We start from the raw sequence: 17,293 nt of genomic DNA on the forward strand, positions 1-17,293 counted from the left end.
CAACTGTTGGGTCTACGGTGAAGATGTTGAAAACATCTTTCCTGTCAACATCTCAAGTTCAGAGACTGTCTACGACCTCAAAGAAGTCATCAAGAACGAGAGGTTTGTCACGTTCCGCGATGTGGAGGCGACGAATCTCGATCTCTACTCCATTTGCCTTCCTGACGATGAGCAACTGGAAGGCAAACTTAGTCGGTGGGATCATTCAAAGGAAATGAAGCTCACCACACGATCCAAATTATCAACCCTTTTCCCCAAGTCTAAGGAAGGGGTGTGGTTCATCATCGTCCGTGCATCCAGTTCTTGTACGCATTTATCACTGTATGCTATTACCCTTCTGACGGCAAACTTTATGACTCAGATTCACGCACAATTGAACTCCCTGTTGTGGTCCCAGACTTGACTCTTAACTGCTGGGTGCGCAGTGACCCAATCGGCGCCATCTTTATTGTCAGGGTCTCAAGTTCAGAGAATGTCTACGACCTCAAAAAAGTCATCAAGAGCAAGAACTCCTTCCAGTTCCGCGATATCGATCTCTACAAAGTTTCCTTTCCATATGAAGGACATGATTCCCTTAAAGGTGTGCTCAGCAATCTCACCAGTCCCAGTCTGGAAAATCCTCTGGAGGCGGGGCAGCAGTTGTCAGATGTTTTTACGCAACCGCCTGCCAGAAACCAACTTCACCTTATCATTGGTATGTGGCACTTGCAATTCCAACTCAACCTCAACGATGATGATCATTCTCTTCACATTACCAGACGTGCTTTCCGTTGAATGTTGGATTCGAGGGGCAGATCTTGCGGGTTGCTTTCAAGTCACAATACCAGCGAAGGCCGGTATTCGCGATCTCAACACTTCGATCAAGGCGGCATACAGTGGTATTATATCCTTTGCTCGCTTCAGAGTTTACAAGATTACAGCAAACAACGATGACGAGCTCCACGAGATTCTTGGTGCTACAGGATCGGGTCAAATGCTGCAAGGGACTGTGATTCTGAAGGAGGTCTTCGATGACGTCCCTTTTCTTCAGATGCCACGTGTTGTCGTCGAGCTACTCGATGAAAGTAAGCGAAAAATATGACGGTATTGACTCGTACTCACTCAAGCTTAACGAAACCTCCCCCACTGTCTTATCATCACATAGGGAATGACGATCCGATCACGACTGCGCGCAAGGCATTCCTAACATCCACTCCGAAGGAGAGGTCTTCAAACACTGGCACCCCATCTACATTTCGGACACGACAACATGATCCACAACGACTTCAATCTATGCCCTGTGGTCGTCCCCGCGAATATGAAGAAACTATCCCTGTAACCCTCTTACATCCTGTCTTTGGCCAGTTTCTTGATGACTGTCAGACTATTGATATAACAGCTGAGGACAACAGTTTCATTGAGCACCTCGCGACAGCCATGTCGGCCTTGTATGGCGACGAGAGTGAACGGGTCGAAGCTGTTGGCAAGGTATTTCAAAACTACCGCTTCCAGTTTACCATCACCAACACGAAGCCCGCTGGATACCTGACGAATGCAGAAATGCAAGTCAATGGACATCGTTATGTGATTGCCGAATTCAAAAACGAAACCGGGAGTACATCAACTGAGCCGTATTTCCAAGCCATAGGATACTACCTAGACTCGACGAGAGAATACGCTCTCAAATTCAGCAGGTCCCCTTTGCCATGCCTCCTTCTCACCATTTTCGGTTCGTCCTCGCGTCCTCTACTGGTTCTATGGCGAGCTAATTGGTTCTTTCTGCAGGGCCATATATGGTGTTTGCCGGTGCCGCATGGAACTTGCGTCCAACGGTACAAATCTTGTCAACACCTATTGCGTTTCACTTTCATTCCACCGATATCCACAATCGACTTACTGTGGCACGTCACATGGCCGCTTTTCGCAAAGCTGCCGAAAGGCTGAATGAATATTACGAAAACCTGACAGAAACACCTCTTCTTACTTCCGCACCGGTCCCCCCTCATATGTTCGCGTACTCAACGAGTTACAGATCGCTTCACAGCAATACTTTGAAAAATTTCCGGTACGTGACAGAACTGGACTCTGACAAGCTCGTCTTCTCCGGAACTGAAGACGAAGGCGATCATATATGTATCAAATTCGTTCAAACTTATTCGTGCGATGTCCATAATCACTTTGTATCTTTGGGATGTGCCCCAGCCTTGCGAGGGTTCGAAAAGATCGCCGGTGGCTGGTTCATGGTGGTCATGGACATGCTCCCTGACGACTTTGAGATGCTGAGTGCCCGCACGGGACGGCTCCCCCTTTCTGTCTTCACCGATATATCCGCAAAACTGGAAAGTCTTCACGAAGCTGGTTATGTCCATGGCGATATTCGCGATGCGAATATTATGGTGTCCAAGACTGACGAGACACGGTTCATGATCATCGACTTCGACTGGGCGGGCAGCGCTGGAGAGGCGCGATATCCAGCTTGCGTCAATTACATGGATATAGTAAGGCCACAAGAAGCTCGCGACGGGAAAAAGATCTTGAGGGACCACGACAATTTTATGCTCCAAGTCGTAAAAAGATGGAACTTCATGGATTAGGTATATTTTATTTGTATCATGATGTAGCAAAACCGTCATGCTGAATGGCGTCTATTCTATATGGTTTTTGTAATTCAGTAAAGGTTCGGGCTAGAAATGATAGCGATTTCGATAAAATTATCTCATGTCTCCCTAGTGCTGAACCTACAATGTGGGGTGGGTAGATGCATTGAAGCGTCTATGTGATTAAGGCAGATCATTGCGTATGTTGCGCATTGTAGGTTTTGATCTGAATGTACTGGAGAGCACATGTTACCGTATACATCATGAATCTTAATCTAACGCGCGCTGGTAGGAGAAAGAGCATAGCACAGACTAGGAATTGGTCTGGTTTCCACTACCGTTCGATACATTCATTGTTCGATATAATTTTGAATTTATAATAACTTGAGCCAATGGGAATCATGCATGTTACAGTAATATCATCGAGCAAGGACATGGTATAGTGCAGTCATATTGTTATAACTCGTAAATATAGCTTATCATAGCCGGTTCACAGAAAACATGGCTCATCAGTACGCTCCTTGCGACCCCCGTCCTCTCTGGGTGGGTTCGCAAAGATGCTGCAACCAGTTTTAATGACCGTACGAAAGCGACAGAAATTCACCGCAAACTTACGTTGAATCTCATCGCGTGCACTAAGCCTCTACTATATGTTTGCTGACTGCAGTCGTATCCATATCTACAAACGTTCAGTTATGATCGGACCACTCTGGGTGATGGGTTTGGCATGTAAACGCACTAGCAACCTTCCTAGATTGTCACCCCGTCTATAATATGAAATATAAATATAAGAGGATTCAGATAGTATGGTTTCGATATCACCAGTAGCAATAAACATACCTCTACGTTAACGGTTGAGCCACCAACGAAGTACAGTATCTCTGAATAGCTCGGTAAGACAATCATAGCAAACCCAGTCTTGCTTAGACAAGTTCAAGTATGGATCCTTCTTGCTGTCGAACATTTCATCCATCAAGATAGCATAATCTATGTTGCGCAAAGTCTGATTGAGTTGTTTGTCCGACTAGTTTTGCAGCACTTTCCGGGGAACGTGAAACTGCAAGTCAGCAATAATACATCCTCTCAGATAGTCCCAATCTGCGCAGACCTAGTCATGGAATGATGGCAGCTACGTTCAAATTAACGCACTGGTTTCGTTATATAAATTGACGCCTTGTTTTATGCCCGGAAGCCATTGATAATCAGATGAGCATTGCCGACCTGTCAACAAAATATAAGGATAATGGATTCCTAGCGCAATAACCACTAACTTACACTTATCATTCTCTCCATTTACACGATCCAAGATGAGCTTCTCTAAATCTTTTCCGTACGGTTCATTGGTCACCTGACGTTCTGTGTATGGTTCTTTCAATGGCCCCGTAAGAAACTTCTCGTAGGGTCCATCATCATTAAGATAGCCCAGTTGTAATGGTTCTGTGCTCATTTCCTCGTAACATTGAAGGACGGCACGTGGACCAGCAAAGTGATACAACCCTTCGAAGTCGTCTGCAGTGATTTGTTATATGATGGAATGAAGTAGGATTAGACGTGGATACAAACGGACTTCTAAAGAGCCAATGAGCTTTCCTTTGGCAACAAGTGCCCAACTTGCGATTTCTTGAAGGAAGCCAACCTCCTGATTTGGTCCAAAGCTTTCGTCATGAATTGCTTCAAGAAAGCCTTCTGTTTCGCTTGACATTCCATAAGATCTGAGTACTCGCAGTTCTCGGTAATCGGTATGACTGGGACGCTTCCCATCCCATACAAGTAGGTCAACAGCCAAACGCGATACACGACGCGCTGAAAGCGCCAGGATTCGACGAACGAAAGCTCACTGGTCCACGATGTTCAATCCTTACGTCTGTTATGCACGCCACATAAGATCTGCATAAAACACGGTCAATCCAAATCTTACAAAGAGGCACGCCCAAACTGTACCTCCAACTGAACAAGTCTTCCAAAGCATTCAGAACTTGTGCATTAGCACTGAGCAAGCGCTGCTCTTCGCGAGCGATGCCCTTGTCCATAGTATCGTTCTCAACCGAGAGCTCTTCTAGCTTGTGTTGTTGCATACTAACATATATATCACCCAGAGATCCCGCAAGCTACTATAAGTCAGGTATACGTTGGCAGTCACGTGCTTACTATTACCGATATTAGGTAAGCGCTTCTTCCAGAGGTATAAATTTTCTTTTTCTCTCTTTTCAACTTTTGCAGCTCTCAAGCCGCGATATACACGACATCCTGCTCAATCATCAAAGGTATCTGACAGTGAGTATCAAATACTTTTCATGAGCTTCCGCTCCATATTTGTGATGATTTCATTGCTGTGCACCAGACCGAGTGCTTTTGCGCGTTGAGGATAACCTTCCCAGTCCCTCTTATACTATACGCTTGAGGGTCCTGACCATTTCGCTTTGACTGTTTTTGCGTATTTGTTTTATAAATAACTGACCAGCTCTTAAATTTCAGCTCTTTTGTGGCACATCAGATAGCTCGATGATTGTCTTAGTTGTACAGTGATTCTTCTGAATGATAGACAGTTCTCTGTAATTCTTTTTATGTCATGTATACTATTAGAAATCACGATGTTTTGATTTTCATGTGAACAGACTTCGCTCTTGTCAATTGATCATAACCTGGAAAGACAAGAATATAGTCAGAAATGAAACTAAAGTCACAGAGATCATAAAGGTGAGAGCTCACCGAATTTACTCAAACTGATACCACGTCCACTGTTTTTTACGCCTGTCCAAGCAAGAGCGGGATCGAGGAAATCGCACCTACGAACAATTTTTTTAGTTGGATTTTATCCATAAGGAACCGAGTGTCAAATACATATTCGATCATTCGATCACATACCTGTTGAGAAACACTGTCCCGGCTTGCAGTTCATCTGTGATACGGAGGAAAGCAGCTTCGGATTCAGCATTGGCTTCTGCATTCGTCCATATGGATGCCGTCAGGCCATAGGGCGAATCGTTCATAAGGCGAATGGCTTCATCGTCGGACGAGACCTGTCAAGCCTTTTCAGCAAACACGACCACGGTAGACGTAATTTGTTCGCATACCTTTTGAATACCGACCACTGGCCCGAATGTTTCTTCCTATAGCAACATTTAGCTCAGTATGAATAGCAATGGGTTGTGGTCAGATGTACCATCATAACATCCATGGCTATGATACCTTGGCAGTCAGCGAATATACGAATAAGCATATAGAGGTCGACACGTACAGTGATCCACGTCAATCAGCACTTGAGGCGCAACATATGCTGTGTTACTGGATTCTCTTCACAAAATGACTATAGACAAACATTGGTACAGACTTACGGCTGGGCAATTGGGAAAAGGTCCTCTGGGATGAGAGCCTTTGCACCTGCTTTCACTAGAATATACATGCGTAAACTGAGCAGAATTAAAGAGACGAAAGGCCACGAACCAGCATCAGCGATTTGTTTGCGAATCTTCTGTGCGCTTGCGAGACTGACAACGGGGCCGAGATTGGTTTCTGGTAAAGTGGGATCGTCTAGCTTATATTTCTGGACAAAAGACTGGTTAGTGATTATCACACCACACCCTTGTTGTGCATACCTTGACGATATCAGCATACTTCGTGACAAACTGATCGTAAAGTGATTCGTGGACGTAAATTCGCTGTATAAAGAGCGGTGTAAGTACCATTCAAAAAGAAAGACCGGGTTCGTAAGTTCACCTCGATTGCACAACAACTTTGTCCAGAGTTGAACATCGCTCCTATAGAAAGATATGAGAACTCGTCTCGGCACCTGACAAAAACAAACGAACCATCAACAAGCTCTGCTACTGTGTAGTCGACATCAGCATCTTCACGGACGTAAGCAGGATCTTTTCCTCCGAGCTACCAAAAATGAAGGTCAACACGAAAGGAACAGCATTCAATGCAACTCACTTCGAGGGCAACACCCTTAAACCCTTTAGATTCTACGGCTGCTTGCTCTATCGATTGGCCTGCGCTGACGCTCCCAGTAAAGGAGATAAAATCCACAAGTGAATGTTGTACAACGTATTTCGTCAAAGGAGGTGAGAGATGTAAGACCTGAATGATTCCCTTGGGCACACCGGCCCGTGTGAGAGCAAGAGCAAATCGTTCAGCAGTGAGGGGGGTCTGAGGAGAGGGCTTTAGGAGGACAGCATTTCCCGCGATTATAGCGGGAAGGACCGCGTTGACGGAGACTAGATAGGGGAAACTAGATGTATGTCAGGGAGAGGGCAGACATGATTCATTGAAGGATATTCACTTCCAAGGACAGACGACGAAAACAACACCTAAAGGAGTACGTTTGATATATCTTCTGAAGCCAGGCTTATCTGTATTTTTGAGCGACACGTCCGCAAGACTGGACTCTGCGATTGACAACATGTAATCGGCGCGATCGAGAAATCCACGAACTTCTCCTGGGACTTGGCTCACTGGCCTGCAGATACGAGATTCAGATTGATGAAGAACGGATAAACTTTGTGATAGCTTACCGACCCATCTGGACAGTGAGCTCCATAGGAACTTCATCGCTCATTTTCCTGAACTCATCCTGCCTCGCGCAGTGCATCAGATAATTGCCATCATTATGTATGAAGTAGGAAAGAGCTCACTATAAATCTCCTTCCAATTGCAATTCTCTCCGGAAGAGCAACACGGCTCCATTCTCTCTGAGCCTGAGCAGACTCCTTGATTACATCGTTCAGCTCATTTTCAGTAGGATATTTGCGAGTCACGATAGGTTGCTGGTTGTGGGGGCTAATGGTAGTTTGAATCTCTGAGTCGAACATGGCCGTAACTTGAAGGTAGTTGAAGCTGAGTACGGTCCTGGATAAAGCTGTCAGAGATCAGAAGCTTTACTAGTACTAATCGATAGGACGGAGAAGCCACTTACAAAGCCTATCTTATCTAAAAATGTATTGGTTTGATAAGCAATCACTGCAATGCTGGAGAGAACAGATATTGATAGCTATAATGTTTCTAGCTCGCTCCGACATTTTATACATTCACAATTATCTACGAGACGTATACATGAAATGTCCAGACCTCACTGTCGCTTTGCACAACCTTATATTCAAAGCAGGCACATATGTAAGGATAGGAAAAAGATGGCGAAGCGAGACAAGGGGGCATAACAGAAAGATCATAAAGAGTCGTGCATCAACGAAGAGGAACCTCAGTGGTCGCGAGACTTTCTAGTGCAAACCCTATCTATAAGCCATTCCTTGATCATAGATATTACTAGTCCTTACCTGTACTCTCCCTCGGCAGCAACACTTAGCTCTTCGATCTCACCCTGTACGGAAGAGAGTGCTTCCGCGGCAGAAGCAAAGTATAGAAGCTGAGGGGAAAATATGTGAGTGACCAGACACATGTGATAGATCAACAAGGACGAACTTGGGCTTTGGCAAGTTCATTTAGATTCTTGACAGGCTCAGGCTAGATAATTTTGGTTAAGAAAAAAAAAAAAGAAACAAATGTAAGCGCTGATAGACATACGTTATCAAGCACAGCCTTCATGAGAGTGATAGCCACCTCCGTCTTCTGCACAAGGTCGTCTTCGGCGTTCTCCACTTCCAACCTTGCCTGTTCTTGCTTCGTGGGGTTGGCGTTCTTCAACCTATATTTCAGCGAGTTAGGAAATTTGGTTAAGGGAGCTTCATGACAACGCTTACGATTGTTTTGCGGCATCCAACTCCAGTCTGCTCACACGCACGGCTTGGCGAGCCCGCATGGCAACATTGATATGCGTGGACAAAGTAGTTTGCCACGGTTGCAAATACTGCTTTTGAATGGAGTCATCTTGTTGTAGGCGGGCGGAAGCGATTTTGTCCCAGACACCAGCATACAGACCAAGTGCTTTCCCAAGTTTGTCGTCAGAGCCCACAGGGGTCCCTTGAATAGCGGTCGTTGCATTCGTGGCTGCACGGCCAAGTGCGTGTGGAAGAGTCTTGTGCTGTACGACCTGAGGTGCAACTGGTGAAGGAGCGGGAAGGTTGGTGCCTTTGAGGTTGGTGGCAGCAAAGTTTGTGATACCCTGGCCGATTGTAGTGGAGAGTTCAGCAATAGACTCTTGTATCTGAGTAGGGTAATCATAAGACTCGGTTTCATATGCCTTGGTTACTCTGTAAACGTCATCTGGTAAGACTGAGGTCTGTGAGCGCCAGAGATAGTCACATACTTGAGCAAAGCAAGGTGGGCTGAACGCAACGCATCGACACGAGTCTCAAGGTCCTTGTACTCTGGAGGTATACATGAGTAAAATGACGCTTTTCTACGACAAATACATACCCTGAGGCAGCTCGGTGATTTCGTCCGGAGCAACTTGACCGAGACGCTCTCTGGTAGCTTGTATACCAGAGTTAAAGCCTTTAGCCAGCTTGTTGGCTGACTGCCCAATGTTCATGCTAGATAAACTGGACTGCAACTTGTTCCAACCGTCCATATTGACGTTCTTTGGTGGTGAAAGGATAAGTTAAAGAATGGTTGAAGGGCTGCGGTGACCAGTGTTGTCGGGTACAGTCGCTGTGGCGGGGATATTGCATTATCGAAGGGAACAGTGTTCGGGGTCCATGTCGCTGGCGTAGTGCGCGACGCGTATGTGTGCCATCCTCTGAGCTTGTAAGTTATCTCAAACCACGAAAGCCCAAATGGCCTCAGCATCCATGTATCGTTCTCCAGGATTTGACTTTTCGAATACGCTACGGTAAGTTTGGTAAATCTGTGTTCACCATCTGCGTTTGTTCACGTCTAGGCAGTAATGACTTCCTGGCAGAGAAGGGGCTCCCAGTGCCGAAAGCAACCAGCACCGGTACAACGATCGTGGGCTGTCTGTTCAAGGATGGCATCGTGCTTGGTGCAGATACGCGTGCGACAGGAGGCCCTATCGTAATGGACAAGAACTGTGAAAAGGTGCGCATACTTTGATTTATTCGCCATAAACAACACCACGCTCAGATCAAAATCACAGATTCACTACATCACAGAATCCATTCGTTGCTGTGGTGCAGGTACTGCTGCAGATACCGAATTTACTACCGCTCTTATCTCATCGAACATGGAGCTGCACGGCCTGTCGACCGGTAGAAAGCCTAAGGTTGTAACTGCAATGACAATGTTAAAGCAGATGTTATTCCGGTCAGTGGCTCTGGTTAAACTTGTCTTCGATCACTCAAATTTGTCGTATAGATACCAGGGTCAAATAGGTGCTGCTCTTGTGCTCGGAGGAGTCGATGCTACAGGACCTCATCTGTTCACCATCCACCCACACGGGTCAACTGACAAACTACCATACGTGACCATGGGTTCTGGTAGTTTGGCAGCCATGGCCGTCTTTGAAAGCGGCTGGAAGCCAGACATGGAGGTAATGTGTTATATATCGTAAATGGACGCGATTGGCTCACACTGTCTTCAGCGAGAGGACGCTCTCAAACTCGTAACAGCTGCGATCTCTGCTGGTATTTTCAACGATCTTGGTTCTGGTTCCAATGTGGACGCCTGCGTCATAACGGCATCTCATACAGAGATGCTACGAAACTTTGTCAAGCCAAACGAGCGAGTAGAGAAAGAAAGAAAGTACAAATTCCGAAGAGGAACCACTGCCTGGAAAACTGAGAATGTTCGCAACCTTGTAGTCAGTGAAGAGATCACGCCTATAGTAGGAGGGGACGCAATGGATATCAGCTAGATTATCTGTACCACTTTTCTTGTACTCATCAACCAAATGCATTTATCCATCAAATATTTTTCCATTGTGCTGTTATATGTGTATGCTGAACATGTATACGACCGCATCAAGAATGATTACATGTAAGGTTCCTTTGTCTGAGCTGGTTACAATGTGTCTAGAAAGAAGACAAAAAAAGGAGAGAGAATGTGTACAGTAACTTGTACAGTGATGATACTTAAATAACAAATTCAGATACAGCTGGACCATGGATGGTCGGAATTCATAAATGATACGAATGCGTCTTGCTTCTAAAAAAATCAAGACTTGCTCATTGGAGCGTCTGCAGCTGGAGAGATCACAGCAACTAACACAGATATATCTGATAACAGTCCGATATAAGCATCCTGTGGTACTTGCAAGAGTCCTAATGGTGACTCACCATCGATTTTGCCACCTCGGAAAGAGCGACCCTGCTCTCGTGCTCGCCTAGCGAAAGGTACTTCGTCGTCGAAACTCGAAGGCGATCCGCATGATGTCCCTCTTCGCTCTGATACGCGGCGTGCTCGAGAGCATAGAGCCTCACTGAGCATCCCTGCGAGCGATCGACGTCCAAGTAGTCCCTGCGACATATTCACAACATCCTGTTGCTTCCGTGCTCCACTCTTCGAACTGAGAAATGATCGCTTGAAGCGAACGACCTCATCTAAAACTTCTTCATCCCATAGATTATCGCTCAATCCATCGCTAGCTAGGATGAGAATATCATCTGCCTGAACAGGAAGAGTCAGTATCTGTGCATCTTTTGGCCGTGCTGACGAGCTTGGGCCAAGTTGAACGGGGGTATTGAACTATTGGATCAGTATCGCGTCAGTCAAGGACTAGGCATGGAAGGACAAATCTTACACTCCACCACATTTCTTCACTTCTCCAAACAACTTCCTCATCCCTTACAAGCATACCCATACAATCACCCAAGTGTGCAATCTTGAGCACAGCATCGTGGGTCGTTATGCCCACAGGAATGTCCGCGGCTGGATGCGGCGACGATGATCTTTGAGGCTTGTGTGGAGCATGCTCAAGGACAGCGAGCAACGCAGTAGACGATCCAGCCATCAAAGGGATAAATTCGGGCGAATTCTGTAGTGGGTGAGAAACAGGGGGAGAACTTGGAGGCACATTGCTGGAACCACTGGATGGTATATGGGATTGTTGTTGGAACATGGTAACTGATGGTGAAGAGGGTGATGAAGACGAAATTTGGCTGGAAAGATGGGATGTGGCAGTGGATGGGATTGGTCTTGTGTCGTTTGTCTTGGGTTCTCGTACGACATGGGCCTTGATAGTGCTCTCATATGCTCGTTCTAAGATCATCAACACATCAAGCCCTTCCTCTAACTCTTCCAGAGAGTCCTCTTGCTCTTCCTCCATTTCTTCGATATCTGTGTCCCAAGACCAAGGACTATAAAAGTGGGCCTTACTCCCATATTGTTTATTGGATGCCGACAAAGGAGGTTTCGGAAACGCCGTCGACATGGGCGCTTTAACTGTTGACTCCACTTGACAAGCAGAGACAGCTTGATCGGTCTCTGCCGAACAGTGATGCATTAAACGGCGAGCAAACAAAGCACTCGCAGAGGGATCTGAGGGTGTATACTTGGCAGTATGATCTAAAGTTTCGATCACGCTTCTGAGTTTCATATCTCCAGGAGAGCACATCACAACATACCAAAGTTCTTGGCCTTTGACCAGCCACCGACACCGTCCGCTACACCCATAGCGTTGTCCCTGATAAAATAAGCATCTTCCCCAACTTGGACTGCTAAAGTCAAGTCTTCCGACTGTCCCCCCTGAAACAGCTTTCCACGCCCCAAGCTTGAGCCGCAATAACCATCTCTGCCAGCGACAGCTTGGCCACTCGCACGCTTTGGTATGCCATAAGCACCGACGTCGAGATGATATCTCATCCGCTGCCGCTTCGTCCGAGGATGGGCATCGGCATGGTCGGCGGTGGCAACATTGTAGAATGGCATAGGCGCAAACGAGGAAAGCGGGAAGAACCCAGATGACTGATATGAAGCCGGCGCATGTGGAGGTGAAGACCCTGGCTGTGGTGATGTCAGCGCCAAAGAAAAAGGAAGTGGGCCTGATGATTGGCCTTGAGCATGGGGAGCATTTTGTGGGTGTGTCCCAGACGAATGGGATTGGCCTTCGCCCTCGCCCTTTACGGGCAGGCGAGATGTAGATAATATATGTGGGTTTCCAGGCCGAGAACTGGGTGGGGGTGGAGGAGGAGTATCGAAAAAAGAGAGTGGGCCAGAAGATGAATTTGCGGTGTAGAGTGTGCGCTGTGATGATACAGAGTTGGAACGGACTCTGGAAATCGAGGAGGACGATGTGGAAGAGTTCGAAGACGATGCTACAGCACGGGGTAACGCAGTGTAAATGCGCTTTTGAATCGTCTTCATCGTCGGCCCCGGTGCGCTCATGATTACTATATTACAGGATGAGCCTTGCTCAGCGTGGGTGACGGTGTGAAGATATAAAAGAAAACAGAGCTGAACGTCGACAACGACGACGGCGAGCAACGGGCGTGGTGGGCAGTGTGGGGTTAGCAGAGAAAAGCGATATGAAGTATCTGCCACAGTTGGCCGTCTTACCCGGAGACACCCGGACCAGTCGCACAAGTCCAGCGTCCGATGCTAGCCGATGGTCCCGCACCACTAAGCGACTACTTCCGTGCACCTGCTTTCAGTCACTCCATTGGCCATCCTAAGCAAGCCATATGCACAGCACTGGGTTCAAGTAATAAAAAATAGTAAAAATCCTCGTTACAGTGTTCGATAAAGGCTTAGTTTACGAGGTCCCGTTAGCACCATTAGTCACTTGAGTCAGCGCTGCATCCGCCTCTTGCAAGTCTCGCTCACTCAAACTCTTGAAAATATCCCCTCCACCCGGTGTGCTCGTTCCAGACCTCGAGCTTGCACGTGAACGCACTTTCATCGAAAGTGGGCTAGGTACAATATAAAGGGTCAGCAGGTTCAATTTACAGACGAAAAATGGTAAGAGCGCTTACAAAGGATACCCGTCCTCTTCATCCTCAGCGGACCGTGGCCAATTATACCCACGATAGTCACTCGTTCCAAGACTCTGCATCTGATAAGAGACAATCAGCTGCTTCCCATCCGAACAAATAAAGCAACTCTAATTACCTCTTCCGTAAGTGTCCCAAGGTCGCCTGGAGTCGCCATGCCGGACATCATTCTCAGTCTTGGACTTGCTGGCATTGACGTGGGAATAACACGTTCGATACCTCCACCAAAGTCAAAATCATCCTCTCCTTCACCATCGAAAGAATCCGGATACGCCCGCCTTAACGCCAACTGACGTGCCTTGGAGTACTCCACACCAAGATTTTTCCAATCCAGCAAAGGACTCAGCCGCTCCACTCGGTTGCGCTGGTTTATACGCTGCCGACGTGTCTTGTTGCAGAAAGTGAACATGTGTTCAGTTAGCTGGTTTACCGAGTCTTCAACAGACTGCATGCGGCGGTCTACAATGTAGCAACCCTCTTCTTGAGGGCGCTCGATCAAGTCTTGCATGAAGCAGCCAAAGCCTGATAGATTGGTTGTCACCGAAGGAATGCCCATCTAGCTCAATGTAAGACGCGTAAGTCGGAAGAGTGTGAATGGCAACGAACCACTGTGCATTCTGCAGGAGTGTAGCCCCACGGCTCATAGTAACTTGGAAATACACCTAGATGACATCCTCTCACGAATTCTTCATAGTCAAGTCCGAGAATAGGGTTGTTGGAATTCAAGAAGTCAGGATGGAAAACAATCTTCACCCGATCAGAAGCATTATTGAATAGCTTGACACGCCGGATTTGGTTCAAGATTGGGTCGTTAGAATCATCAGCCATGTTGTGTGTGACGATGGGTGGTAAGGAATTGCGCTTCAGAGCGAATATGCGACGTTTGAGCAGTATTTGGTCCTCTTCTGACAGAAGATCTTCTGGCGCAAAGTCTGATCGATTTTCACTGTTGCTTCAAGATCAGATGTGCTGACAGGAGATAAAAATAGGGGCGCACCCATGAAACCGCGCAGCGTTGTCGAAAAGACGTGCACCGACTCGATTCTGAATTTCGGTGACTGTGTCACGAAGCTGCTTCATGACAGCTTGACCTTTTAGTGCTTCAACAGTATAAGATTGCGTTGATGCTGGCATAATGATGAACGCAACAACAGTGGTTTTTGTTCCAGAAGCTTGGAGGCGATAATTCAATCCTGAATGGCAATGAAAACTGCAACGATAACATGAGTTAAAGATGAGTGTACTTACGAGCTAGAGATTCAATAAACATATCAACACCCTTGTTCCGATATTCATAACGTCCAGCAGTGAACATCTGGAAAGAGTCAGCTAGAACATCGTGATTTTGAGTAACCTGGAAACATACATATAAAGTTTCATCCAAATCAAAATTGTAGTGTCCATAGAAGTGTCCACGTATAAATTCGTTGATTTTAGCTTTAGCATTGGCGTGTAGATTCTGAAACTCGTGTATGGCCTGGAACTTGACGACGTTAAGACCATTCGGGAGCACTCCATCTGGCTTGCGTTTGAGCAGATGCTCGGATTCATACGCAGTGATGTGAGAGACAGTCGTAAAGACGTCAGCACAATGAGCAGCAGAGCGCTCGATACAGTAACGGTGATAGATTCCACGTTTTCCAGCTTCATGGTCGACATCAAAATACTGCAGGTTGTTATAGAAATCTACGCTGCCTGCGCAGAGATAACGACCAAGAAGGGTTGCGTGGGTTGTGAACACGGTGGTGACGTCAATGTGCCTTTTACGGCACAGGGGAATAGCGAGACCAGCCTGCCACTCGTGAAAGTGTGCGACGACCGCGGTATGAAGCTGACGCGATACATACTGAAAATTCGCGTTTTTCGATGTGAAAATTAAAATGCCGAACGAAAACAGAGACGTACCTCTCCCAAGAACCATGCAACGAGATAGCCAAAGGCAATGGCTTCGTTAGTTTCGTGGTCATTTGGGGGCGAAGGGATACCTGCTAAATTCCAGAGGTCGCCTTTCCACTCATCGAGGCGGTGATATTGACTGCCAGTATCGAAGAGAAGGACATGGGGAGCACCTTCGATGAGCCATCGACCATAGAGAGCCTTTACGCCTTGGGAGCGCATATGCGCTAGGGCGGCAGCGAAGGCTGGATCAGCCGGTTCCTGGGCCTCGACCTCCATTGGAGCGGTCTTGTAGATAAGAGGGCCTATGAGACAATATCTGTCACCATACTCTTGGACGGTGACGGGCACTTTGGTCTTGATGACAGTGTATATCCCTCCAACCTTGTTTGCAACCTCCCAAGCACACTCGAAGAGTAAAGCATTTTTTACGTCTCGTTTTTCTTCGGACATCACTAAATGTTAGAAAGACTCAAAGAGATGAGAGAAAGATGAGGGAGATAAGGAAAGGAGAGCGCTCAGGTGAAGAGAGAGAGCGAGATAAAAAGGGCAAGGGACGATTGGGACTGGGAGGTGTCACTTGAACGTTGACCTCATAGGGCCGCACGTGGGCAGAAACAGGGAATTACCTAACATGGTAACTATTCTAATAATCGCGCTCCACTGCAGTCAGAACTACAACCCAAACCGTATAGCCCTCGCCCGTATTGAGACAGACGCCCCATCGATTGCAGTATGGCGCAGATGTCGCCTCAGGCCAGGCGCGCCACCACCAGCGCCGTCAGCGTAGACGAGATCAGATTGACCTGGACGTCAATATCGATCATCACCGCATTCAATATCTCCCTCAAGAACGGCATTCGTACCTGGTTGTTAGTCAACAAATTCAGTCCACTTATATCTTTGATATCATCCTCGCCACACAGCGCAGAATCATCTTGCAGAACCCGTTTAGACGTCACAGAATACCGCGATTTCTGAAGCGTGGCGCCCAAGAAGGAGTCCAGCTAGACAAACATATCTCGTCATCTGAACTTCTCCGTCAGATCCGCGGCGTCAGACTCACCATAGATCCCATTCCTCCTGCCATTGTTCCCCACAGCACCAGAGGTACAAGGATGTCACCCCAGACTTGTCTACACTTGCTGTTTTCTAGCACAAGGCTCGCAAAGAGCACGAAACCCATGGAAAGTCCTCCAGCCATAGACGCTATCGTACCGCCCAGCGAAATACCTCCATTTGTACCGTGGGGGACTGTTTTGAGCGTGGTAATCAGAATCGGAGGAGAATTCGACAGGATTCCTAGCTCAGAGGCAAGAGTATCACCCAAACAACACGCGAAGTGTCTGAGATCATGGTCAATCATGTCAGCACTGTCTGAACGCTCGCTGAAGCTCTGAAGCACGTACCCCAACGTGCTAAACAATAAGGCACGACTCAGTCCATTCGTGACATCGGGTGAAAGGGGACACCAGCTGTCAGAGTCGTATCTTGTTGCTTCAGGAACACTGACAAACTGGCGAATGATGGACCACGGAAGCACGTTGGGTGCATATAGTATACCCCATGCTGCAGCAGCTAGAAAAGCTGTAAACGAGTTGCACAACACCTGCCAGGCTGTTCGATATCCTGCTGCTTGGTAGCCATCCTCGAGGGTAGCCTTTCTCTTCTTGCCGTCTGTGAAATAGATGAGCCCAAAAATACACGTGTGAATGACCTTTGCCTGTACATACATTTGGTGGCCCTCGATCCTAGCAAGTAGAAGACTATTAATGATATGCCAATGGCTCGGACGGGAGCTGCTAGTGTCAGAAAACCAACAGTGAATGCGGCTGCAGCGCCTGACGGGGACAGTGAACGCGACCTTAGACCATGCAAGCTAAGAGCTGTCGCAAATCCTAAGGGTACAATGGGGATCGTCGACCAAGACATGATTTTATGCAAGTCAACAGAGTCACGGTAGAGAGCAAGTTCTATGTAAGTACAATTATTCTGTCGATCAGTTTCACACGAGCGCTACAATATTAGATTCAGAGTAAC

The 17,293-nt window shown here is 47.0% G+C and overlaps 10 protein-coding genes across 10 annotated transcripts; 2 read left to right on the forward strand and 8 right to left on the reverse strand.

Moving 5' to 3' along the window:
• Window positions 1-1,034: 1,034 nt before the first annotated feature.
• Window positions 1,035-2,686, forward strand: SERLADRAFT_471781 (uncharacterized protein; the record flags this gene model as incomplete). The annotated part of the gene is made up of 3 exons (XM_007320260.1): window positions 1,035-1,064; window positions 1,145-1,708; window positions 1,765-2,686. The coding sequence occupies 2 exons, from the start codon at window positions 1,273-1,275 to the stop codon at window positions 2,571-2,573; spliced, it is 1,245 nt and encodes a 414-aa protein (XP_007320322.1).
• A 914-nt stretch (window positions 2,687-3,600) lies between these two features.
• Window positions 3,601-4,023, reverse strand: SERLADRAFT_371331 (uncharacterized protein; the record flags this gene model as incomplete). The annotated part of the gene is made up of 3 exons (XM_007320261.1): window positions 3,601-3,674; window positions 3,726-3,797; window positions 3,852-4,023. 3 exons carry the CDS (start codon window positions 4,021-4,023, stop codon window positions 3,601-3,603), a joined length of 318 nt encoding a protein of 105 aa, XP_007320323.1.
• Window positions 4,024-4,252: 229 nt separating this feature from the next.
• On the reverse strand, window positions 4,253-4,670 carry SERLADRAFT_394063 (uncharacterized protein; the record flags this gene model as incomplete). Its single annotated transcript, XM_007320262.1, has 2 exons — window positions 4,253-4,463; window positions 4,518-4,670. 2 exons carry the CDS (start codon window positions 4,649-4,651, stop codon window positions 4,352-4,354), a joined length of 246 nt encoding a protein of 81 aa, XP_007320324.1.
• A 122-nt stretch (window positions 4,671-4,792) lies between these two features.
• On the reverse strand, window positions 4,793-7,476 carry SERLADRAFT_471787 (uncharacterized protein; the record flags this gene model as incomplete). Its single annotated transcript, XM_007320263.1, has 15 exons — window positions 4,793-5,218; window positions 5,286-5,362; window positions 5,442-5,596; window positions 5,651-5,686; window positions 5,740-5,756; window positions 5,815-5,861; window positions 5,912-5,966; window positions 6,021-6,120; window positions 6,173-6,235; window positions 6,294-6,334; window positions 6,386-6,458; window positions 6,510-6,807; window positions 6,859-7,035; window positions 7,091-7,149; window positions 7,211-7,476. The coding sequence occupies 15 exons, from the start codon at window positions 7,385-7,387 to the stop codon at window positions 5,163-5,165; spliced, it is 1,431 nt and encodes a 476-aa protein (XP_007320325.1).
• A 103-nt stretch (window positions 7,477-7,579) lies between these two features.
• On the reverse strand, window positions 7,580-9,110 carry SERLADRAFT_394065 (uncharacterized protein; the record flags this gene model as incomplete). The annotated part of the gene is made up of 7 exons (XM_007320264.1): window positions 7,580-7,792; window positions 7,850-7,938; window positions 7,995-8,036; window positions 8,097-8,217; window positions 8,273-8,722; window positions 8,779-8,839; window positions 8,889-9,110. 7 exons carry the CDS (start codon window positions 9,040-9,042, stop codon window positions 7,774-7,776), a joined length of 936 nt encoding a protein of 311 aa, XP_007320326.1.
• A 102-nt stretch (window positions 9,111-9,212) lies between these two features.
• Window positions 9,213-10,347, forward strand: SERLADRAFT_471789 (uncharacterized protein; the record flags this gene model as incomplete). The annotated part of the gene is made up of 5 exons (XM_007320265.1): window positions 9,213-9,303; window positions 9,356-9,509; window positions 9,568-9,734; window positions 9,786-9,960; window positions 10,012-10,347. The coding sequence occupies 5 exons, from the start codon at window positions 9,248-9,250 to the stop codon at window positions 10,282-10,284; spliced, it is 825 nt and encodes a 274-aa protein (XP_007320327.1).
• SERLADRAFT_471794 (uncharacterized protein) lies at window positions 10,326-11,714 on the reverse strand (the record flags this gene model as incomplete). The annotated part of the gene is made up of 3 exons (XM_007320266.1): window positions 10,326-10,645; window positions 10,706-11,114; window positions 11,170-11,714. The coding sequence occupies 3 exons, from the start codon at window positions 11,692-11,694 to the stop codon at window positions 10,584-10,586; spliced, it is 996 nt and encodes a 331-aa protein (XP_007320328.1).
• A 92-nt stretch (window positions 11,715-11,806) lies between these two features.
• On the reverse strand, window positions 11,807-12,239 carry SERLADRAFT_394073 (uncharacterized protein; the record flags this gene model as incomplete). The annotated part of the gene is made up of 3 exons (XM_007320267.1): window positions 11,807-11,852; window positions 11,888-11,933; window positions 11,993-12,239. Coding segments are annotated over 3 exons (339 nt in total), but the record flags the coding sequence as incomplete, so codon positions are not given.
• A 797-nt stretch (window positions 12,240-13,036) lies between these two features.
• Window positions 13,037-15,773, reverse strand: SERLADRAFT_450768 (glycosyltransferase family 3 protein; the record flags this gene model as incomplete). Its single annotated transcript, XM_007320268.1, has 8 exons — window positions 13,037-13,276; window positions 13,340-13,419; window positions 13,476-13,913; window positions 13,964-14,303; window positions 14,355-14,550; window positions 14,606-14,672; window positions 14,724-15,203; window positions 15,263-15,773. The coding sequence occupies 8 exons, from the start codon at window positions 15,704-15,706 to the stop codon at window positions 13,120-13,122; spliced, it is 2,202 nt and encodes a 733-aa protein (XP_007320330.1).
• On the reverse strand, window positions 15,768-17,232 carry SERLADRAFT_471800 (uncharacterized protein; the record flags this gene model as incomplete). Its single annotated transcript, XM_007320269.1, has 4 exons — window positions 15,768-16,059; window positions 16,120-16,260; window positions 16,320-16,930; window positions 16,987-17,232. 4 exons carry the CDS (start codon window positions 17,183-17,185, stop codon window positions 16,006-16,008), a joined length of 1,005 nt encoding a protein of 334 aa, XP_007320331.1.
• Between the last annotated feature and the right edge of the window lie 61 nt (window positions 17,233-17,293).

Source organism: Serpula lacrymans (genome assembly GCF_000218685.1).
Source record: "Serpula lacrymans var. lacrymans S7.9 unplaced genomic scaffold SERLAscaffold_9, whole genome shotgun sequence".
Classification (NCBI taxonomy): domain Eukaryota; kingdom Fungi; phylum Basidiomycota; class Agaricomycetes; order Boletales; family Serpulaceae; genus Serpula; species Serpula lacrymans.